This window comes from Megascapheus bottae, chromosome 23 (assembly GCF_031878675.1).
Source record: "Megascapheus bottae isolate mThoBot1 chromosome 23, mThoBot2.hap1, whole genome shotgun sequence".
NCBI classification, from domain to species: Eukaryota; Metazoa; Chordata; class Mammalia; order Rodentia; family Geomyidae; genus Megascapheus; species Megascapheus bottae.
Window position 1 is genome coordinate 21,080,666 of NC_143531.1, and position 21,634 is coordinate 21,102,299.

Sequence of the window (21,634 nt, forward strand, 5' to 3'; positions counted from 1 at the left end):
ACAATAAAAATAAATAAAATAAAATAAAATTAGGACAGTCACAAGGGAGAGGGGGAAGCTCAGCTCATTACAACCTAAGTCTCTTCATACCATTGATTTGAATGCAGAAGCCTATTCTGGTAATCTCTTGGTGGGTTTTGTTTTATTTTAAGCAGAGTTTATAGACACTACTACTAGATTTCAAAACTAAAGAGATATAAATAACTGTAGGCAGGGTTCAGAGAAGTCCCACCTCGCATGCAGTATGGGCAAAGGTATCTATTAATAGACAATGAAACTGAAATCACTTAGCTGAAGGAGAGAAAGTTTAGATTAATCCTGAACTGTAGTGAGTGGAGAAGAGATTACAGAACACTGAGGACCCGGTCAGGCAAAAACATGGTTTTTTTGTATGCCAGTACTGGGGCTTGAACTCCAGGCCTGGGCATTGTCCCTTAGCTTTTCACTCAAGGTTTTGCTCTACCACTTGATCCACACCTCCACTTGTGGCTTTTTGTGTTGTTGGTCATGGAACTTGTCCTTGGGTTGTCACTGTCCCTGAGCTCTTTTACTAAAGACTAGAGCTCTACTACATTGAACCACAGCAGCATTTCTGGTTTTGGGGTGGTTAATTAGCGCTAAGAGGCCCACAAATTTTCCTGCCCTGATCCTCAGAGCTCAGGCTCCTCCATAGCTAGGATTACAGGTATGAGTCGCTAGTGCCCAGCAAGCATAGCTCTTAATTTATTTCACTTTAGAATCTCTATTTTTCAAGGGAGGGGGGAATGATAAAATCAGCGAAGAAATGAAAGTTCTTTAGTAGTATCTGCTAAATATAGCTTATACAAAAAATAGGAAGGAGCCTCTAAAAGCAATCAAATATTTTTAAAATATCCATGAAATGAACTTTGTATTACTTAATTGTATACCTAAAATGATTAAAATGACAAATTTTATTATATATATATTTATTTAAAACTTTTTTGTGATATTGAATGCCTAAGCTAACCACTGCTCTACCTCTAAGCTATACGTCGAGTCTTCAGTGATGTGTGTGTGTGTGTGTGTGTGTGTGTGTGTGTTTTGTTTTATTTTGTGACAATGTTTTTCTATGTGGCTCATGATAGGACTATAATACATAATTGACACATTATCTTGTTGACTACCTCCATATGGAATTTTATTCAAGTTGTGGATAAGTATAACAATATGTTGAGTGGGATCTTGGGTATTCTATCTTATTCTCCAATGAAGAAAGATAGCTTTGGTCACTTATCTGTGAGATAAACCAATAATCAAACAAAAACAAAAGCAAAAAACAGTCCTAACGAAATAGTTCTAGCTATTCTGGAGCCTGAAACAGAAGGATTGTTTGAGCCCCAGCATTCAAGGTCACGAGGTCAACATAGCAAGACATCTCAGAAAGTAATAGGACTTTGGACATTGCTAACTTGAAGCGAAGTCTATCTGTCCAGTTTCCTTTTGCAACTTAATGAATGCTACAAAATCTACATATAGCAATCCTGGGGCTTGAACTCAAGGTCTGGGTGCTGTCCTTGAGCTCTAGGGTTCAAGGCTAACACTCTAATAGCTACAGCTCCCCTTCTGGCTTTTTGTGGTTAGCTAGAGAGAAGGGGGACTTTATCAGGTATTTCCCTGCCTCAGCTGGCTTTGAACCCTGCTCCTGAGATCGCAGCTCCTGAGTAGCTATGATCACAGGCGTGAGCCACCTGTGAGCCATGGTGCCCGTGGATATTATCACTTCTTGAAGGAAAAAATATTCTCCTCAAAAAGCATAGTTTCATTCAACCATTTAAAAAAAAGGAATTCGGGCCGGGAGTTTGGCCTAAGTGGTTAAAGTGCTTGCCTAGCATGCACGAAGACCCGGGTTTGATTCCTTGGTACCACATACATAGAAAAAAGCCAGAAATGGTGCTGAGGCTCAAGTGGTAGAGCTCTAGCCTTGAGAAAGTCCAAGGACAGTGCTCAGGCCCTGAGCTCAAGCCCAGGACTGGCAAAAAAAAAAAAAAAGAAAGAAAAAGGAATTCTAACCCATACTACATCATGGTTGAAACTTATACTCAACTGAACCAGTTTCAAAAAACCAAATATTTCATAATACTTTATATGCATACTTAGAACTTTTAGAGATATAACATCGAAGAGTAATGGACAGGGGCTGAGACAGGGATCTCCATTCTCCTCTGTACTGGAAATCATTTCAGTTCTAGAAGATCGAAAAGTTTCTGAAAACTAGATGTTAGGGATTATTATTAAGTATTAAAGAATATGATGCCACTGAACTGTACTCTTAAAAATAGCCCAACAAACAGCCTGGTACCCACAGCTCACACCTATAATCCTAGTGACACAGGAAGCTGAGAGCTGAGGGTTGTGGTTCAAATCCAGTCAGGGCAGGAAAGTTCATGAGACTCTGATCCCTAATGAACAACTAAAAAGCAGAAAGTGGAGGTGTGGCTCAGTTAGGAGAGTGCCAGTCTTGAGTGAGAAAGCTAAGAGACAGTGAGCACCAGGCACCGAGTCCAAGTCCCGGTACAGACGCTGGCACACACTTACCCCACCCCACACACATGGCTGAAATAGCACATTTCATGTTTGCATATTTCACAACTGAATTTTTTTTTAAAGTGTCAGCTCTCAGCTGGTGACAGTTCCCATGCTCACTCACTGGCTCATTCTCGATATTTTAATGTGATGGTAAATCTATGTCTGGTTCTCAAAACAGTACAGGACTCATAAATCTGGGCTAGCTCTTAGTAAATATCTTTTTGAATAGCAACTGGAAACATGACAGTGCCTCTCAAATCGCACCTGCAGCTTGCAAACTGCCTGCTTCAGGTAGAGAGGCACAATTTATTTTTACAATTCCCCTGGAGCAAGAGTTGATTAAACGCTTGATAAAATAACTTCTTGGAAGACTAGGTTTAGATGTTTCTTTCCTCCTATTTTCCCATCTTCCTTCCCTCCCCCATGAACACCACCTCAAAGGCAACAGTGTGTGATCCCCCCTCCCAGTCCTTCTTTTTAAAGTATTAGTATCAATGCACGTTGGAATTTTATGGCTCTCTCAAAAGCAGAGACCACATTTCCCTTTGGGAACATCTCTTCTCCCAGTTAACAGAGGCAACAGTTTCCAAGATAGAACATTCGCTGGCACACTATGGGTCACACCTGTAATCCTAGCTAAACAGAAGGTTTAGAGACGGAGAATCATGGTTCAAAGCCAGCCCAGGCAGATAAATCCACCGCTCTTATTTCCAATTAATCAGCAAAAGCCAGACGTGGAAGCATGGCTCAAGTGTAGAGTCCTAGTACTGGCGAACGAGAAGAAAAGAGAGAAGAAGGGGAAGGGAAGGGAAGGAAAAGGAGAAGAAGAGGGGGGAGAAAAATGTGGAGGACAGAGGACAAGTAGAGGAAAAGGCATGATAATAGAGAGGGGAAGAGAGAGAGGGCTGGGAATTTGGCCTAGTGGTAGAGTGCTTGCCTAGCATGCACGATGCTACCACATACATAGAAAAAACCGGAAGTGGTGCTGTGGCCCAAGTGGCAGACCACTAGACCACTAGCCTTGAGAATGCCCGAGGACATTGTTCAGGGCCTGAGTTCAAGCCCCAGGACTGTCGGGGGGAGTGGGGAGAGCGAGAGAGAGAGAGCGAGAGAGAGAGAGAGAGACAGAGACAGAGAGACAGAGAGACAGAGAGACAGAGACAGAGACAGAGACAGAGAGGAAAGGAAAAAGAAGAGGAGGAGGAGAGGGAGAAGAGAAGAGGGGCAGAGGGAGATAACGCATTTGTGTGTGTGTGTGTGTGTGTGTGTGTGTGTGTGTGCATATGACTGGGTGTGAATTGAAGCTTGAACTTAATTGGAGATAAGTGTCTCCTTAGGCTGACTTTATTTTTTTTTTTTTTTGCCAGTCCTGGGCTTGAGTTCAGGGCCTGAGCACTGTCCTTGGATTTTCTCAAGGCTAGAGCTCTACCACTTGAGCCTCAGCACCACTTCTGACTTTTTTTCTATGTATGTGGTACCGAGGAATCGAACCCGGGTCTTCATGCATGCTAGGCAAGCACTTTAACCACTAGGCCAAACTCCCAGCCCCTTAGGCTGACTTTAAACTGTGAACATCAGATCTCAGCCTCCTAAGTAGCTAGGATTACAGGAGTGAGCCATCCGCTCCTGATTTTAGAGAATACATTTTACCGGTACTGAACACTGAGGTGTAGAGTACCAGTAAAGCATTTCCTTTGGGCTCCTTCCCCTGATGGCTGCTTCTCTGGGGGAAGGGAGCCGGAGAGCACACTGGGAAATACTGCCCTAGTTCCTCTTTCTATATCTGCGGTTTTCACTTCCCCTCTCTCAGAAATCCCCAGGTAAAGCTACTGCTTTCTCCTCTTCCTGCCTTTGTCACTCCGCTTCCGGGCCTCACCTTCATCCCTTGCCTCAGCTCCTTTTCCTGGCTTCACACCATGAGTCCCATGTCCCCCAAATAGTGCCAGCAGGTTGGTTCTAGACCAAACACAACTCTGCACTTCTGCTCTGGCCCTGTAGTTGCTGGTGGCATTGGGTGCTGTTCCACCCTGGGGAGTCAGGGTTTGGTGGTCAGGTCCAGGTCTATGTCCTGGCTGCTCTCAGCTGCTCACAGCTACCTCACTTTACCATTTTTCATAGCATCCAGACCACTGTGCAGCCTATGGGCGTTGCCTGTCTGTCTTCCCAGGTGTCACAGCCAGGCGAGCTAGGGCCTTGTCTGGGATCAGAATCTTTGTTATAAGCCTGCAGTTATCTAGGTGCACCTCCTAGCTGCTCACAATGGGGTGCTCGCCTTGTGCTTAGTGGTGGGGTTAACAAGCAGTGTATGGCAGAGTGTTGTAAACTTTATGAAACTCTCAACTTCTGGTTCTTTCTACTCCCTTGGAGCCTGGAGGAATGTCTACTCTACGTCCTCCACGTCAGTGGCTACAATGATTGATTCTCACTTATTTGCCTTTATATCAGCTGCCACCAGGAATCAACTATCCTCTAGAGCCCACGACTCTAAAAACAAGGGCTGTGGCTACAACTAGGTGCACAAGCCATAGCAGAAAAGTAAGATAAAAAGGACAGCAACTAAGCCGGACAGGGTGGCTCACGCCTGTAATGCTAGCTACTCAGGAGGCTGAGATCTGAGGATCAAGATTCAAAGCCAGTTGGGGCACAAAAGGACCTGAGACTTTTATCTCCAATTAACCTCTAGAAAACTGGAAGTGGGGCTTGGCTCAAGAGTAGGGGTAGGGTGGTAGCCTTGATCTGAAGAGCTCAGGGACAACACCCAGGCCCAGAGTTCAAGCCCCATGACCCTCCCCCCGACAAAAAAAAACAACCTCAAAATGGCAGCAACTGTAACTTGAGGCCATATTTTCTGCAACCTTATTTTTTCAATATTGGAGCTATACCCATAGCCCACTGCAGCAGTATATGAATATAGTGATAGCTCTAAATGAGATTTAGTTATCTGATTAAGAAAACCTCTTCTCTCACTAAGGTATCTTTCTGTTTTTTTCCCAAGTCTTTAGATAAATAATATGTGGAAATAGATGCATCTCCCTAAAATTAGATGCAGAATTATGGAAACTCCTGGAGAAAATTAGTAAGATATTTCTAAGCTCAAAATAATATTCCTTTCAGTCACTAAGATCACTGAACAGGCCCATGTCTTGGCCTTGGTTAATGTGTGTGTGTGTGTGTGTGTGTGTGTGTGTGTGTGTGTGTGTGTGTGCTGCTGGGGCTTGAACTCAGGACTGGGGCCTGGGTGCTGTCCCTGAGTGTTTTGGCTCAAGGCTCGTGTGCTCCTATTTGAGCCACAGCCCTAACTTGTTGCTTGTTCTTGGTGGTTACTTGGAGATAAGAGAGTCATGGGATTTCCTCCCTGGGCTGCTTTGAGTGCCATGACCAGATCTAAGCCTCCCGAGAAGCTAGACTAACAGGCATGGCCACTGGCGCTCAGCATCGTTTAATAATCTTTATAGCCAACAAAGTAAAGCAGAAAGTTATTATGAACATCTAGAAGAGTTCAGGCAATCCGCTTTTCTCAATAGATCTGGAATCTTGTTCCTATTCTGAATATCGTTATAAACTCAAAGTCACTTCAGCAATCTTTTTTTGTTGTTGTTGATGTTGTTGCTTTGTTTTGCCAGTCCTGGGGGCTTGAACTCTGGGCCTGGGCACTGTCTCTGTGTTCCTTTTGCTCAAGGCTAGTATTCTACCACTTGAGCCACAGTACCACTTACGGCTTTTTCTATGATTGAGATAAGAGAGTCTTTTCCAGACTTTTTTTTTGGCCAAGGCTGGCTTTGAACCACAGTTCTCAGCCTCTTGAGTAGCAGTCACTGCTGCGTGGCTTCAGCAGTCGTTTAATTATGACACAGAGCAGCTCTGAAAGTTCCTTGCATTTCATTAATTGATTTATTCCCATATTCTATACTGAAAAATATTGTTTGAAAGATACTAATGTACATTCCTGTATGAACTCAGCTTACACAATGCTTTGTAACCATTATCTGTTTGGATTCATCCAATCATTGCAAGTGGTAGCAATTTTTCAGGAAAGGATATTTTAAGTAGCAGTTACAGCTGACATACACCTACAGAGAAGCTCTGAGCCAAGGGCTCCCCAATGGGGGACTCCCAGGTTGTTCTCTGGAAATGTGCAAAGCCACCTCCCACCCACGTGTCCAAATTACCATTGTGTGTGCATCAATGTGTGAGTAGTTTCCAGTGCTATGTGCTCAAAAATAGATCTGAGTGGCTCTGCTCTGAAGATGTACTTGAGAACAGAGGCACAAAACAGGTCAATAGGAAAAGCACTGATCCTGATACATAAATCACAGTCAAGTAATAAAAGATGCCCGTGAGGCTTACAATTACCAAAACCATCTCTCTAAAATAACTAGCATGATGGGCCAAGGTCACAGTTCAAGGATACAGTACTCTAGTACTGGGGGAAAAAAACCCCCACCATTGATGAAATCTACCATTTCATGGAGAAATGTTTAAAACTGACTTACCTTAGATTCCCAGAAGCCTAAGCAAATCTTTAGCGCAGCAGTTATTGATGTAGGCTACCATTTCCACTTCTGGTTCATCATTAGGATTCTGATTCTGCTGTTCACCTTAGGGAATGCTGTCAAGTAAGATTTTCATAAGTGATAGATCTTGGAGGTGCCAAGGGTTTCTTTTGCAGGCAAATAAAGCGGGGTGGTGGTGGTAGTAGTGGGACTGTGGCTTAGTGGTACAGCGCTTGCCTAGCACTCATGAAGCCCTGGGTTCAATTCCTTAGTACCACATAAACAGAAAATAATAAGCTTTGGCATGTTTAGTTTCCCCAGACCTCAAAAAGTTACAACTTTTAGGTGGATGCTCCTAGTTACTCAGGCAACTCTTAACTCCAATTAATTACAGAAAAATCCAGAAATGGAGCTGTAGCTCAAGCAGTAGAGCACTAGTAAAAGGAGCTCAGGGACAGTGCCTGGGCCCAGAGACCAGCACACACACACACACAAAGCCCCAGTGTATTCTCTCTCCCCCCCCTCTCTCTCTGTCTCTGTCTCTCTCTCTGTCTCTCTCTGTCTCTCTGTCTCTGTCTCTGTCTCTGTCTCTGTCTCTCTCTCTCTCTCTCTCTCTCTCTCTCTCTCTCTCTCTCTCTCTCACACACACACACACACACACACACACACACACACACACACACACACATCAATGTTAGAACTGTCCACTGAAGAAAGGCAAACACTCTGGGGCATATTTCTTCTTAAAGCTTTACTGAGACACTAAATAATACAACTAGCCCTTCTTGAGAGGATTGGACATGGAAATGGAATTCATTCTTCCCTGGTTTGCTTTCTCTCTTTTCCCTCCAGAGAAACTAAAAAGAGAGGGTGAGTACCTCAGGGGCTGCATGGGAGCCTGGAATAAACAGAAAGTGGATATGAGGTTGCTTTGTCCACATACACAGGGTATAAGGTAGAGAAAAGAAAGGAAGGAAAAGCCTAATATTCCTTGTGACAATTACATAAGATAGAGCCAAAAAATGCTTTTTAGGTTTTTTTTCTTTTTTGGTCAGTCATGGGACTTGAACTCTGGGACCTGGGAACTGTCCCTGAGCATTTCAGCTCAAGCCTAGCACTGTACCCTTGAGCTACAGTGCCACTTCTGGTTTTCTGGTGGTTAATTGAGATAAACCCTGCCAGGGCTGGGTTTGAACCAAGATCTTCAGATCTCAGCTTCCTGAGTAGCTAGAATTATAGGCATGAGCCATCAACACCCAGCTACTTTCTTGGTATTTTTTTTTTTTTGCCAGTCCTGGGCTTGAGCTCAGGGCCTGAGCACTGTCCTTGGACTTTCTCAAGGCTAGAGCTCTACCACTTGAGCCTCAGCACCACTTCCGGCTTTTTTCTATGTATGTGGTACTGAGGAATCGAACCTAGGTCTTCATGCATGCTGGGCAAGCACTTTAACCACTAGGCCAAACTCCCGGCCCCCTTTCTTGGTATTTTTGACAGGAGGAATTTAAAACAGGACAAGTAATCAGGTTTTGGTTATCCTAGCAGCCTCAGATCATTTAGATTTATATGATATATTATGCATTTTGGATGATCTATATTATCTATATCATCCAATTTTGATGCTCTATATAGTGTCTATAGCTCCTATACACAGGAGAAATTCTTTTATTCCCTTCTTTTGACATTGGGAATTGAACCCAGGTCCTCATACATGCCTGGCAAGTCTTCTACCACAGACCCATATTCCCAGCACATGAAGATTCTTAGTCTTAGCCCCTGAGCTGTTTAACTTTTAAGCTGGGATCCACCCGAATAAGGGTTCTACTTGCTCACTTCAATATCAAGAAGGGTTGTGGAACAGTTACCATACATGGGCAAAGAAGCTCTGAGCAGACCAAGGGGGAGGGAGGCCATGGCTTCACACTGGCAGTTATGTAACCACTTGGGGAGTACTGTAGAAGCAAAAAACTCTGCCTTCCCTAAAAATACTCAATTCTAAAAATGCCTCAAAGACGCCTCACAAGCACATCTGAATTGCTGGAATTAATAGTTGAAATAAATAGATTTCAAGATATCACTCCAACCCAATAGGTTTATGTGGCTGTTATTTTTACAAAACTTGAGCTCCTTGGGAGCCTCAAAGAAATCCATGTGCAGTGTGTGTCAGGAAAGTGGCAAAGTAAACGCCATTTCCTTTTTCACTGACAATGAGTCACAATTGTTGACCTATATCCTGTCCCCAAACAAGATGCATTCCAATAATTCATTTCTAAGTCAGTTGTTAGGAACTCAGAACATAGTTTCCCATAGAAACAATTTTAGATATGGTGGTTTAGATTTCCAGATATGGCCAAAAGAGTCCATTTACCCATAAGTAACTTTACTAAGATAACCAATACATATACTACTATGTACTTTCTTTCTTTCTTTCTTTCTTTCTTTCTTTCTTTCTTTCTTTCTTTTTCTTTCTTTCTTTCGTTCTTCTTCTGGTTTTCTGGTGGTTAACTGAAGATGAGTCTCACAAACTTTTTGTGCCTGGGTTGGCTTTGAACCACAATCTTCAGATCTCAGCACCCTAAGTAGCTAGGGTTACAGGCGTGAGCCACCAGCAGCGGGCTATGCTTTCCAATTTCTTTTTTTTTTTTTTTTTGCCAGTTGGGGCTTGGACTCAGGGCCTGAGCACTGTCCTTGGGCTTTCTCAAGGCTAGAGCTCTACCACTTGAGCCTCAGCACCACTTCTGGCTTTTTTTTTTTCTATGTATGTGGTACCGAGGAATTGAACCTGGGTCTTCATGCATGCTAGGCAAGCACTCTACTACTAGGCCAAACTCCCGGCCTATGCTTCCAATTTCTAATCTGTGATTTCTCTCACTCCCTTTCTCTTGCCCTGAATTCCATGGTAAAGGAGTGGGGAGGCTAGCTCTTCCAGTGGCATCTGTAAGAACTCCAAAGCAGGAGGGGGACCTGGCAGAGCCCAGTCCCATAGACCAGTACATTTGCCACAGAAACTTTGGTCAATGTGTTTTCTCTGATCTTCATGCTTTCCATCTAGCAAGAACTCACTAACTATTCACAATACTGCTAACCTCTACCGGGTACAAACTCTGGGTTTGAGAATAATTTATTTGTGTCTACATTCTTTGACTTATTTTTCTACTCTCACCATCTGTGAAGCATTTAAGAAAGGACACAGGGCACAGCAATAGAGGGACCAAGGGTGAACAAATGTAGCAGTGGTACTCACTGGACATGATATTGTACATGTACCATACAACTTGTGGACAGGGAAATGGAGACACTGTCCAAAAAGAAATGTACTCTTTACCTGACTTACGTAACTCTACCCGTCTGTGTATTACCTTTATTTTTATTTTTGCCAGTCCTGGGGCTTCCACTCAAGGCCTGGGCACTGTCCTTGGACACATTTTGCTCAAGGTTACTACTGCTCTACCACTTGAGACACAGTACCACTTCTGGCTTTTCTGTGTATATGGTACCAAGGAATTGAACCCAGGGCTTCATGCATGCTAGGCACTCTACTATTAAGCCACTCTCCCAGCCCTGTACATCACCTTTATAATAACAAGAAAAAAAGAAAGGACACAGACCAGTCCCAATGGTTCCTGCTTTTCAGGAGGCTGGAGAGCTGAGGATTACTGTTGGAAGCCAGCCAGCCAGCCAGAGGTGCTGCTGCTGCTTCCTCTTCCTTCTCCTCCTCCTCCTTCTCTGCTTCCTCCTCCTCCTCCGCTTCCTCCTCCTCTTCCTCCTCCTCCTCCTCCCCTTCCCCTTCCCTTTCCCTTTCCCTTTCTCCTTCTTCTTTTGTGGGTCATGGGGCTTGAACTCTGGGCCTGGCTGCTGTCTGCTGTCCCTGAGCTCTTCAGCTCAAGGCTACCACCCTACCCTTGAGCCAAGCCCCACTTCCCATTTTCTACAGGTTAATTGGAGATAAGAGTCTCAGGTCCTTTTGTGCCTGGGCTGGCTTTGAACATTGGTCCTCAGATCTCAGCCTCCAGAGTGGCTGAGCCACCGTGCCCAGCCAGAGCTGAGATTTTTATCTTTAATTAACCACCAAAATGCTTGAGGTAGAGCTTTGGCTCAAGTGATACAGTTCCAGACTTGAGTGAAAAACTAAGGATAACACTTAGGCCTGAGTTCAAGCATCAGTACCCAGAAAAAAACAAAAAACAAAAAACGTGAACTCCTTGAAATAAATAGGGGAGGGTGGAGAGAAGAAATGGGAATAAAATTTGTTCAAAGTATATTGTGAACATGTACAAAAATGTCAAATTGAAATCTTTCATAATCCAAATGTATGCTTCTTCCCCCTAAAAAAAGACATATTAAGTGACATATAATTCAGGGAGAAAGGGAAGCTGTGAAAGTTGGGGCCAAAAGGTGCAGAGTCCTCCAGAATTTCATGATAATTTTGTTTTTGAATACTTATTTTTTCATATAATTTTTATTGTAATTAATAGAAGGGTTACATTACATTCGCCAGATAGAAGGTGCATTACTTCACATACATTGATACCCTTTCTCATGTCTTGGTCCCCATTTCCCTCCCCCCTGCCCCCACCCTCATCTTGTTTTCCCCCCTTCCCTATCCAATTTCAAATAACCAAATACGCATATATCCAATATATCAGATAACAAAGTGAAATACTGTAACAATATGAGATAACCAAGGGACAGCAAAAGAGATGAGAGATAACATAGTACATTAAGGACAACAATCACTCATTATATGGCTTTTGTTTCTATATCCTAGAGGTCCTTTCATTTAGCGTCATACTGTATGGCCTTATGTATGTAGGTTTTGCTCTATTGCAAATCTCTGCTAGAAGAGTCCAAGGTTTCTACTGATTATGGAAAATGAGGGAAACCATTGTTGAACAAATACTTATATAATGAAAATTTTAAAATCCTTTTCACACAACCAGGAATTATTTTGTGCAACCTTTCAATACTTTTTGAGTGTAAATCAATGATTATAAGCAGAGAATCTTTATTTTTCCCCTTTATTAAGAGGTAACATATTGCCTAAATTATTTTTGGAAAATAAGTTACTTTATCTGCATTTTAATATTCAAAATGTTTACATTTGTTAAAAACTAAGTGTGCTTAAGCCAGGCACTAGTGGTTTATGCCTGTGATCCTACCTACTTAGGAGGTTGAACTCTGAGATTGTGGTTTGAAGCTAGCACAGGCACAGAAAGCATGTGAGACTGTAATTTTCAACAAACCACCAAAAAGCTGGAAGTGGAGCTATGGCTCAAGAGTGTGAGCCCTCAGGCCCTGAGTTTGGGATCCCATGTAGGCATAAAAAAATACATGTATGCTTTAACTAGACAAGTATCAAGCATAAAAGAGAAAGATAAACTTCCAAAGGTGGACTCAGGGTCAATTTTGTATCTATGGATCCAAACCCTACAATGGGTCTAGTTTTAGTTTAGGGCTGTAGGACACCTGGTTCACAGCTCTCCCTGGCTTCATAATTTATAATTACTTGCTATATATCTGCCTCATCTATTTAAGAATTCTTTGATGTAAGGATCATAAGGTTCATTTATCTTTGTATCGTCAACATCTCATACAATGTTGGCAAGTGTGAGACATGAAATTGAGTGTCAAATGACAACAACTGGAGAAAAAGGATGGCCAAATGACTGTGAACAACCTGTATAAGGAATGGTAGGAACTATTTTGCTAATCCCTAGGGTATCAGGACACAAGCAGAAAGAATGGCACTTTTTTTTTCTGTCCAGTAACATAGTTCAATGAGACATGGAGATGTGTATTGCTGGTCAGTAATACAAAGAGTACAAAGGAGAAACACATAGCAAGCTCTCTTTCCTTCTCTCCCTCCCTCCCTCCCTCCCTTCCTCTTATATCTAGCAATAGAGGAAAGTTTGGCCTGAATGGTTAAAGTAAAACATTAAAGAAACTGAATACAATAAATCAAGAATGTAGAAACAAGTGCCAGTGGTTCATGCCTGTAGTCCTAGCTCCCCAAGAGGCTGAGATCTGAGGATCACAGTTTGAAGTCATCCAGATAGGAAACTTTCTGAGACTATTCTCTCCAAACAATCACCAAGAAGCTAGAATCGGAGCTGTGGCTCAAGGGAGTATAGCACTTGAATGAAAAGGCTAAGGGACAGTGCCCAAGCCCTGAGTTCAAGCCCCAGTGCTGGCAGAAAAAAGAATTATGAAAAAAATGTGGTTGAATAAAGAAGGCTGAGTGGCAAATGTTTGCAACAGTTGTGATAACTGAGAGGGAAGCTGCCTGAACAGCAACAGCTGCTGGACAGCCTCTGGAATAAGGCCAACTATAACTTAAACTAAAGGCACTGACAAGCAATGGTGAGACTGTTTAAGTCTAGAAATTATGGAGCTGTAATTTTTTTTATATCCAATACTATGTGGTGCTTTGTGCACATGGAGATGAAAAATCAACAAGCTTTCTAGAAGCTTCTGTCCTGTAGGGAGGCTTTCTGTCCCTTTAAAATATGTATGTAATTCCAATATCACTACCTTATTCCTAAAATAATCTTATTTTAACATAGGTAAGATAGCAACATAGTACGGTTGTCCCTGCTCCTAAATAATCTATCCATGCAAAGAAAAGCTAAGCAACCACTCAGATACTCCATTATGGTTATTATAAACAATTGTGATGTCAAGGCACTTTATTTTCTAAAGCTGGCCTACATCAAATGTTGACACAGGTCCAAAAAAAGTAGTTACTCATCTGGATCCATTAAAGGAAGTACAATAACATTTATATAATTTTTAGAGAATTTTCACTGTTAAAAACAAGCAGGCCCTTTGAAATTCTCTATGTAAAGACTGGTTTTACTAGGGTACTTAAAAAGCAAGAATACTAATTACAGTTGAAGCAAAAACTAAACCAAATCTGCTCTAATGGAAATTCACTGTGCACAGTAATCTAAATCAAGGTGAAACTGCAGAGTACACACAGCTTGGGACACACATGCAGGCAAGAGGTAGACTACTTAAACACTGTCCCACTCACCACAAGACCAAAAAAAAAAAAAATATATATATATATATATATACACACATCTGCTCAGTTTCAATGAGTTCAAAGTTCCCATAGTTACTTTTCAAAATGTTATGAGCAACTTGATGCCTTCCAAGTTCAGGCTTGCAAAATAAATCACCCTCTCTACTCAATCCAGCGTCCTCGCTGCTAAGATAGATTTCAAAGACATTTTCCCACAAAGTGTTCAGCTTCAATTTTTTGAAAGTTAATCTTTAACCAAAAGACCTGTGTACTTTCATTTTAAGTTTACTTTTTCATGAATAAACTCCAGCTAAAAGGCAGTATCTGTTTTTGATAATAAATGTCTAGATATTTACATAATAGTTCTAATTTTACATAACTCAAACAAAGAATTACTTTGCCAAGGAAAAGGTAATTTGAAAAGACTCCAAAGCATACTCTTCCTCTTCTTTTCTATACCTTTCAGTTTTTCTTTTTTTTCCTTCTCATTTTTTTAGTTCTACTACAGAGCCACAACCTCTTACTTGGCTGCTTGCTCTTGGCTGGTACTCTACCACTTGAACAACACTTTTGGTCCTGCATTTTGGTGGCGAATTAGTCTCACGGATTTTTCTGCCCAAGTGATTTTGAACCATGATCCTTCAAGTCTCAGCCTCCTGAGTGGGTAGGAAACTAGACATAAACTTCCAGCACCCTGCTTGCATTCTATTTCCTAGGTGTTTTTAGAACATCAGTGCTTCATGATAAAAGGCCTTTTTGTCAAGAAATTCATCCTCAGAAGTCCCACAAATGTGTCAACAGGTATGTTCAGAAGTGTTCTGTGAAAATATTGTCTGAAATAAAAGGAAATGGAAGACAAACCAAATGTCTACCATACTAAATAAACTATAGTATATAGTTACATACATACTTTAAAGAAGTACTAGATAATAAGTAAAACAAGGGAAGTAAATCTATGCGTTCACATGTAAAGATGTCCAATAACAGTTTAAATGAAAGACAAAATCCTGTTGACCAATATACACATATAAAATGATGTAAATTACTTTCAAATTATAGTTGAATATCTCCTTTTCTGGGAAGAGGGGGAGGGAATAGTCCTGGGCTTGAGTTCAGGATCTGGGTGCTGCCCCCTGAGCTTCCTTTGCTCAAGGCTAGCACTTGCTACAGCTTCACTTCTGGCTTTTTGGTAGGTAACTGGAGATAAGAATCTCAAGGACTTTTCTGTCTGAACTGGAATTATGACCCCCTGACCTCAGCCTCCTACATAGCTAGAATTAAAGGCATGAGCCACCGGCACCTGCCTAATAGTTGAGTATCTTTAGGAACAAAACAATCCAAATGCTGTTAAACAATTTCAAAGCACATGAAATGACAGAAAACCTACAGAAGTTTATGAAACAAGTACAACATCAATTCCAAATTTGTAAGGGCAGTACAAAAGGAAAAGTAACAGACTACTATCATTTATGAAGGTTCATGTCTAAATGTATAAACAACTAATAATTAAGAAATAAACAAGCAAACAAACAAACAAATGGGCTGGGGGTATAGCTCAAGTGGTAGACTGCTATCCTAAGAAATGCAAGGCCCTGGGTTCAAAACCTAGTACAAAGAGATCCCAGTGACACATCTACTACCCCAATGGGATGCCATCCACCATGTGATAATGCAGCAAGAGGGCTTGCCAGACACTGAGTGTGCAATGCCTTCTCCCAAGTTTCTAGTATCACAAGCTAAATAAACCTGTGATTTGTAACTTATAAACTTATAAAAAATGGAGATCCAAGGCTGGTGTGGACAAAAACAAAGCAAAGAAGGGCTGAGGGTATAGCTTAAAGCGGGAGAACATTTGCTTTGCAAATTGGAGGCCCTTAGTTCAAAATCTCAATGCACCACCCTTGTAGGCCTTGGATTTGGTCCTTGGAATGATAGTTTACCAACTATGATTAACATAAACCATTAACCTTGAGAGTTACCTATGAACACTTCACAAGACAATCAGATGGCATTACTCCTTATATTTTTTTTTATAATCAGGCTAAGACAAGTACAGTAGATATAAATCATCTTTAGGGAATCATTTCATAAGGAAGCACATTTCCCTCCTGACATATAAACAATATCCAGGAAAACAGGTTCTGAAAATCAGTTTAGACACTATTTTCAGAAGCAGTCCTCACCAATACATGTTGACTGCTTTTACAGTTTTGTTTGTTTTTGCCAGCTCTGGGGTTTGAACTCAGGGTTTGGGCACTGTCCTTGAGATTTCTCAAGGCTAAAGCTCTAGCACTTGAGCCACAGCCCCACTTCTGGCTTTTTCTATGTATGTAGTACTAAGGAATTGAACCTGGATCTTCATGCATGCTAGGCAAATACTCTACCACTAGGTCAAACTCCTGGCCTGTTGACTGCTTTTACACAGGACATCATACTAGCTGATAAAAGTTCTTGATTTTTCACTTGAGACTATTCTCCAAAAGCAGTATTCATAGGTTTACAATTTATACTTTCTACTCAGGAATTACTCAGGGTGATTTTTGCTTTGGGGCTGCCATATATATTTTTTTGCTTTTGTAATCTGTTAAAGAGAATTGTATTTGATAAAGCAACCATAATCAGTTCAACTTCTGAGACAGGCCAAGAACTTACCATCCTATTACACTAATGAGGTACGAACCTCAGACAAGTCTTACCCACGTCATCCAGTGTGATGTGCTTTGGTCTTGACTCAACCTCAGAAGAGCCATTTCAGGGATTTGATAGGGCCCTAGACAATTGCACAGCTTACAATAGGATACAATATAATCTAATTTAGATCTCTCAAATTAGGATAGCCAGGTACCAGTAGTTCACGGCTGCAATTCTGGCTACTTGGGAGGCTAAGATCTAAAGAAGACATTTCAAACTCAGCTGGATCAAGAAAGTCCATGACAGGGGCTGGGAATTTGGCCTACTGGGAGAATGCTTGCCTAGCATGCATGAAGTCCTTGGTTCCATTCCTCGGTACCATATACATAGAAAAAAAAGCTGTAAGTGGTGCTGTGGCTCAAGTGGTAGAGCTCTAGTCTTGCTCAGGCCCTGAGTTCAAGCCAGGACTGGCAATAAATAATTAATAAAAAAGAAAGTCCATAACATTCTTATCTCTAACTAACCAGCTAAAAGCTGGAAGTGGAGTTGTGGCTCAGGTGCTACCTTTGAGCACAAAAGGTCAGGCACAGGACCAGGAGTTTGGCCTAGTGGTAGAGTGCTTACCTACCATGCACGAAGACCCAGGTTCAATACCTTGGCACCTCATGAATAGAAAAAAGCCAGAAGTGGTGCTGTGGCTCAAGTGGTAGAGCTCTAGCCTTGAGAAAGTCCAAGGACAGTGCTCAGGCCCTGAACTCAATCCTAAGACTGCCCCCCCCCCAAAAAAAAGAAGGAAAAAAAAAAGAAAGAAAAAGAAGCCAGGCATGGTGGTTCCCGCCTGTAATCCTAGCTACTCGGGAGGTTGAGATCTGAAGATTGTGCTTCAAAGCCAGCCCAGGCACTAAGATCCCTGAGACTCTTAGCTCCAATTAATCACCAGAAAACTGGAAGTGGTGTTATGGCTCAAGGGTTAGGCTTGAACTGAAGAGCTCAGTAATAGCACCCAGGCCGAGTTCAAGCCCCACGACCAAGAGAGAGAAAGAAGTAAGTTACTGCAACTATGAATTATAGCATAGCTTACTAAATTGTTTGGTTCTAGATTACTTGCAATGGTTCTAGGTCTGGACGCTGGTAGCTCATGCCTGTAATCCCAGCTTCTTAGGAGGCTGAGATCTGAGAATTGTAGTTCAAAGCAAGCCCAGGCTAAAAGGTCTGTGATTCTTATCTCCAAGTAATGACCAGAAAACCAGAAGTGCAGTAGTGGCTCAAAGTGCTAAAGCATTAGCCTTGAACAAAAGAGCTCAATGACAGTGTCCATGCCTCACAACCTACAAAAATAAAACACTAGTAATAAAACCACCTAACACCTAAAGATTATATAGAGTTTTGCTGGACCAATGAACCTGGTCCTCTTAGAATCTCTAATTTTAGGCAATAGCAAACTTAGAAGCAGACCTTCAAGATGAAGTACAATTATATAGTAGGCAAGCCACCTTCCTAACAGATGAGGTGGTACAATGTACTTTATTATCTATGCCCTGAGATTATATGGACTGTGTCTGCAGGGCAGTCCTCTTCCTTTCCACATTGTCATCACATTGGGAATCTGAAGCGACTGCTGGAAGTAGTTACACCATACCACTAGGCTTCTCCTCCCCTCCCAGCACAAAGTGGACTGAGGGGGGCGTTGTACTCCCCAGTTACCCCGTCTTATTCATTCTCTGTTAGTCTCACAAAGCAAAACCCAACAGCTAAAAAAGTTGCCTAAAAGACTGACAAAGCGGGTGGGGGGGAGGGTAATGGGGACCAAGACATGTAAAAGGGTATCAATGTATGTGAATTAATGTAACTTCTATCTGGCAAATATCATGTAACTCTTTTATTAATTACAATAAAAATATATAAAAAAAGACTGACAAAGCAGCATTTTCAGGAACTATGAGAAATGGCTCTTTTCTTTCTTTCTCTCTCTCTCCTTTCCTTTCTTTCTTTCTTTCTTTCTTTCTTCCTCCTCTCTCTCTCTCTCTCTCTCTCTCTCTCTCTCTCTCTCTCTCTCTCTCTCTCTCTCTCTCCTCTCTCTCTCTCTCTCTCTCTCTCTCTCTCTCTCTCTCTCTCTCTCTCTCTTCACACATACTCTGTCTTCCTAAACAAGGAAGCCTTGTTTGCTATTGAACAGCAAACTGGGTCTGAGAAATTTTAGAATTCTCACAGTGAGTGTTTTAGAAGAAAGCTTATGGTGGGTTGTATCTATCTTTGATCCTCTGTTTCTTACATCAAATACTTTTTCCTGTGAGAAGAGCTGCTGCCCCAAGGCAACATAAACTGGCCTCAAGAACAAACAAAGATGGACCAACTTGCCTGCCCATGCCAGGAAGTGATTAAGTAGGCCCAGATCAAGTCCCAACAATACAAAGGCCAGACTCACTAGCAAACATTTTGGATGCCGTTTGGGTCATTTAAGACATATGGACCATTACATTCAAGTCGCTTAAAGAATATCAGAACTGGACAGTGGAGAAAAACCGTTAAGCCATGTGTCTACAAGGCATTATCATATTACTATTTTTTTCTTTAAATTTATTTGAGTGCCTGTAAATACTCCAAATGGCTAAGATGACATGATAAAAAAAAAAGTACACAGATAGAACACATTATTTTAAATGTATTAAAGTTCCAGAATTCTATACAATGATATGTGCTATACAAATATATCATGTGGTAAAAATGCATAACAAAGTACCATATGCTTCTTTTTCCAATAGAATGTAATCAAAACTTATAAAGTAAGTCATCCAGCCAGGGACCACACAGCTCATACCTGTAATTCTAGTAGGAGACTAAGATCTAAGGATTGCACAATTCAAATCCAATCCAGGCAAGAAAGTTAGTGAAACTCCTACCTCCAATTAATTACCAAAAAGCCAAAAGTGGAGCTGTGGCATAAGTGGTAAAGGATATAAAAGCTCACCGTACAGTACGTAGGCCCAAGTTCAACTTCAAGACTGGCACAAAAACAGAAACAACAACAAAAAGAAAGTCTGCATGTTTTAACTGTAAATTTGAGGAACACCAATTTGCGCAATTTGTGTAAGTCTTCTTTGGTGTGAAAATCAGAAAGATGATGCAGTATACCGAGCATCAATCACAGATTTTCCAACAAATACTGAGAAATAGTAAAGCAGAGTTTCAAAGATTATTTCTGTTTATGTATGTGTGTGTGAATACATGCACAAATTTGTATGACAGAGCCTTCAAATATTTAATATTGGAATGGAACTTAAAACTGTTTTGATATCAAGGTTTTGGTCTTTAAAAACTCATTTGCAAACCTGACATGACTAAGCATGGTAGCTACCTGCACTGTCCTAGTTTGATGAGTGCTTTTGGAGTATGGTTACCAGCTGATTTTCAATCTATCAAAAAGGATTGGCTGGGAGTTTGGCCTAGTGCTTGCCTAGCATGCACAAAGACCTGGGTTCAATCCTCAGTACCCCATACATAGAAAAAAGCTGGAAGTGGTGCTTTGGCTCATGTGGTAGAGCTCTAGCCTTGAGAAAGCCCAAGGATACTGTTCAGGCTCTGAGTTCAAGCTCCAGGACTGGCAAAAAAAAAAAAAAAAAAAGGATGAAGAATGTGTTCATTTTATACTTTATTTAAAATTAATAAAACGATAAATTTATACAACTCTGTACATAGTTAGACAATACTTAAACATTTACATATTCATTAGCTCATAGTTTGTTACCATCAAACATTTTAGTCTATGTAGTCAAAGTCTTCTGGAATTCCAAAAGTTCTGTCAATTTTACTTTCTTCAAACCCAAATTTTCTTTTGGCCCAAGATTTTATTGCATATATATTATCTACAAAAAAATTGAGAAATATTTTTGAGAACTGAAAACATAATTATAAAACATTTCCAATACAATTATCTTTATTGTAGCTTTGATTCCTTCTGTTCCTTTTTGCCATACGAAAACAAGTTCATTCTACTTTCTAGCATAATGGAAATAATTATAGATAAAAGATGATAGTTTGCAGGCCGGGCAAAGTGGCTCATGCCTGTAATCCTAGCTACTCAGAGGCTGAGATCTGAGGATCGTGGTTCAAAGCCAGCCTGGGCACTAAAGTCCCTGAGACTCTTCTCTTCAATTAACCCCTAGAAAACCAGAAGTTGCAATGTGGCTCAAGGGATAGGGTGGTAGCCTTGAGCTGAAGGGCTCAGGAACAACGCCTAAGCCCAGAGGTAGGGCAGTAGCCTTGAACAGCACCCAGGCCCAGAGTTCAAGCCCCATGACCAACAACAACAACAACAAAAGAAAGCAAGAAAGAAAGGAAGAAAGAAAGAAAGAAAGAGGATGATAGTTTGCATCAAGAAAAAGTCTCATTAAAAAATCAGGGAGTTATTTGTTGCTAAAGAATTTCTGACTTCAGAATAATACAAATGTAAGAGATAGGTCAACGGTGTCTTCCACGCTTTCACCAGGAAAGCCAGACTCTTACTCAGTAATTAAGCGTTGGTTCTTGTTCTCAAAGGAACACATTCTCTCCAGACCCTTTCTCTGCTCCCTCAAGAGTAATGGCTTCCAGACATCAGGACAGTATAAAGAAGAGGATAGGAAGAAGAGAGGAAGGGATTCTCCTAAGACCAATATAGGAACAGATGTGTTCTTAGCATCTCTTTGGGGGAGGAACTTAAAATGTGCCATACCATTGAAACATGTGCTCTCTCTCTACTGATAGGAATTTATCTCAAGGGAAACTATCTCCAAAGATATTTGGCCAATGATATTCTTAGTGCATAAGAAAATAAAAACAAGATGTCTGCTCGTTGGGCAGGATACCTGCCTATGTGCAGAGTGTGCTAAAGTGTGTATTTACTTTGCTAAAGGTGTCTGAGCCTGGGCAGTAGTCATACATCATACTTAATTCATACACGTAA

General features: G+C 41.3%; 1 protein-coding gene across 1 annotated transcript in view; it reads right to left on the reverse strand.

Moving 5' to 3' along the window:
• Nucleotides 1-20,336: 20,336 nt before the first annotated feature.
• Mnd1 (meiotic nuclear divisions 1) overlaps nucleotides 20,337-21,634 on the reverse strand; it is a 32,567-nt gene continuing 31,269 nt past the window's right edge. Inside the window, exon 8 of the mRNA XM_090356582.1 lies at nucleotides 20,337-20,555. Coding sequence (XP_090212708.1) covers nucleotides 20,449-20,555 — 107 coding nt within the window. The 3' untranslated portion in view covers nucleotides 20,337-20,448. The remainder of the gene's footprint in view (nucleotides 20,556-21,634) is intronic.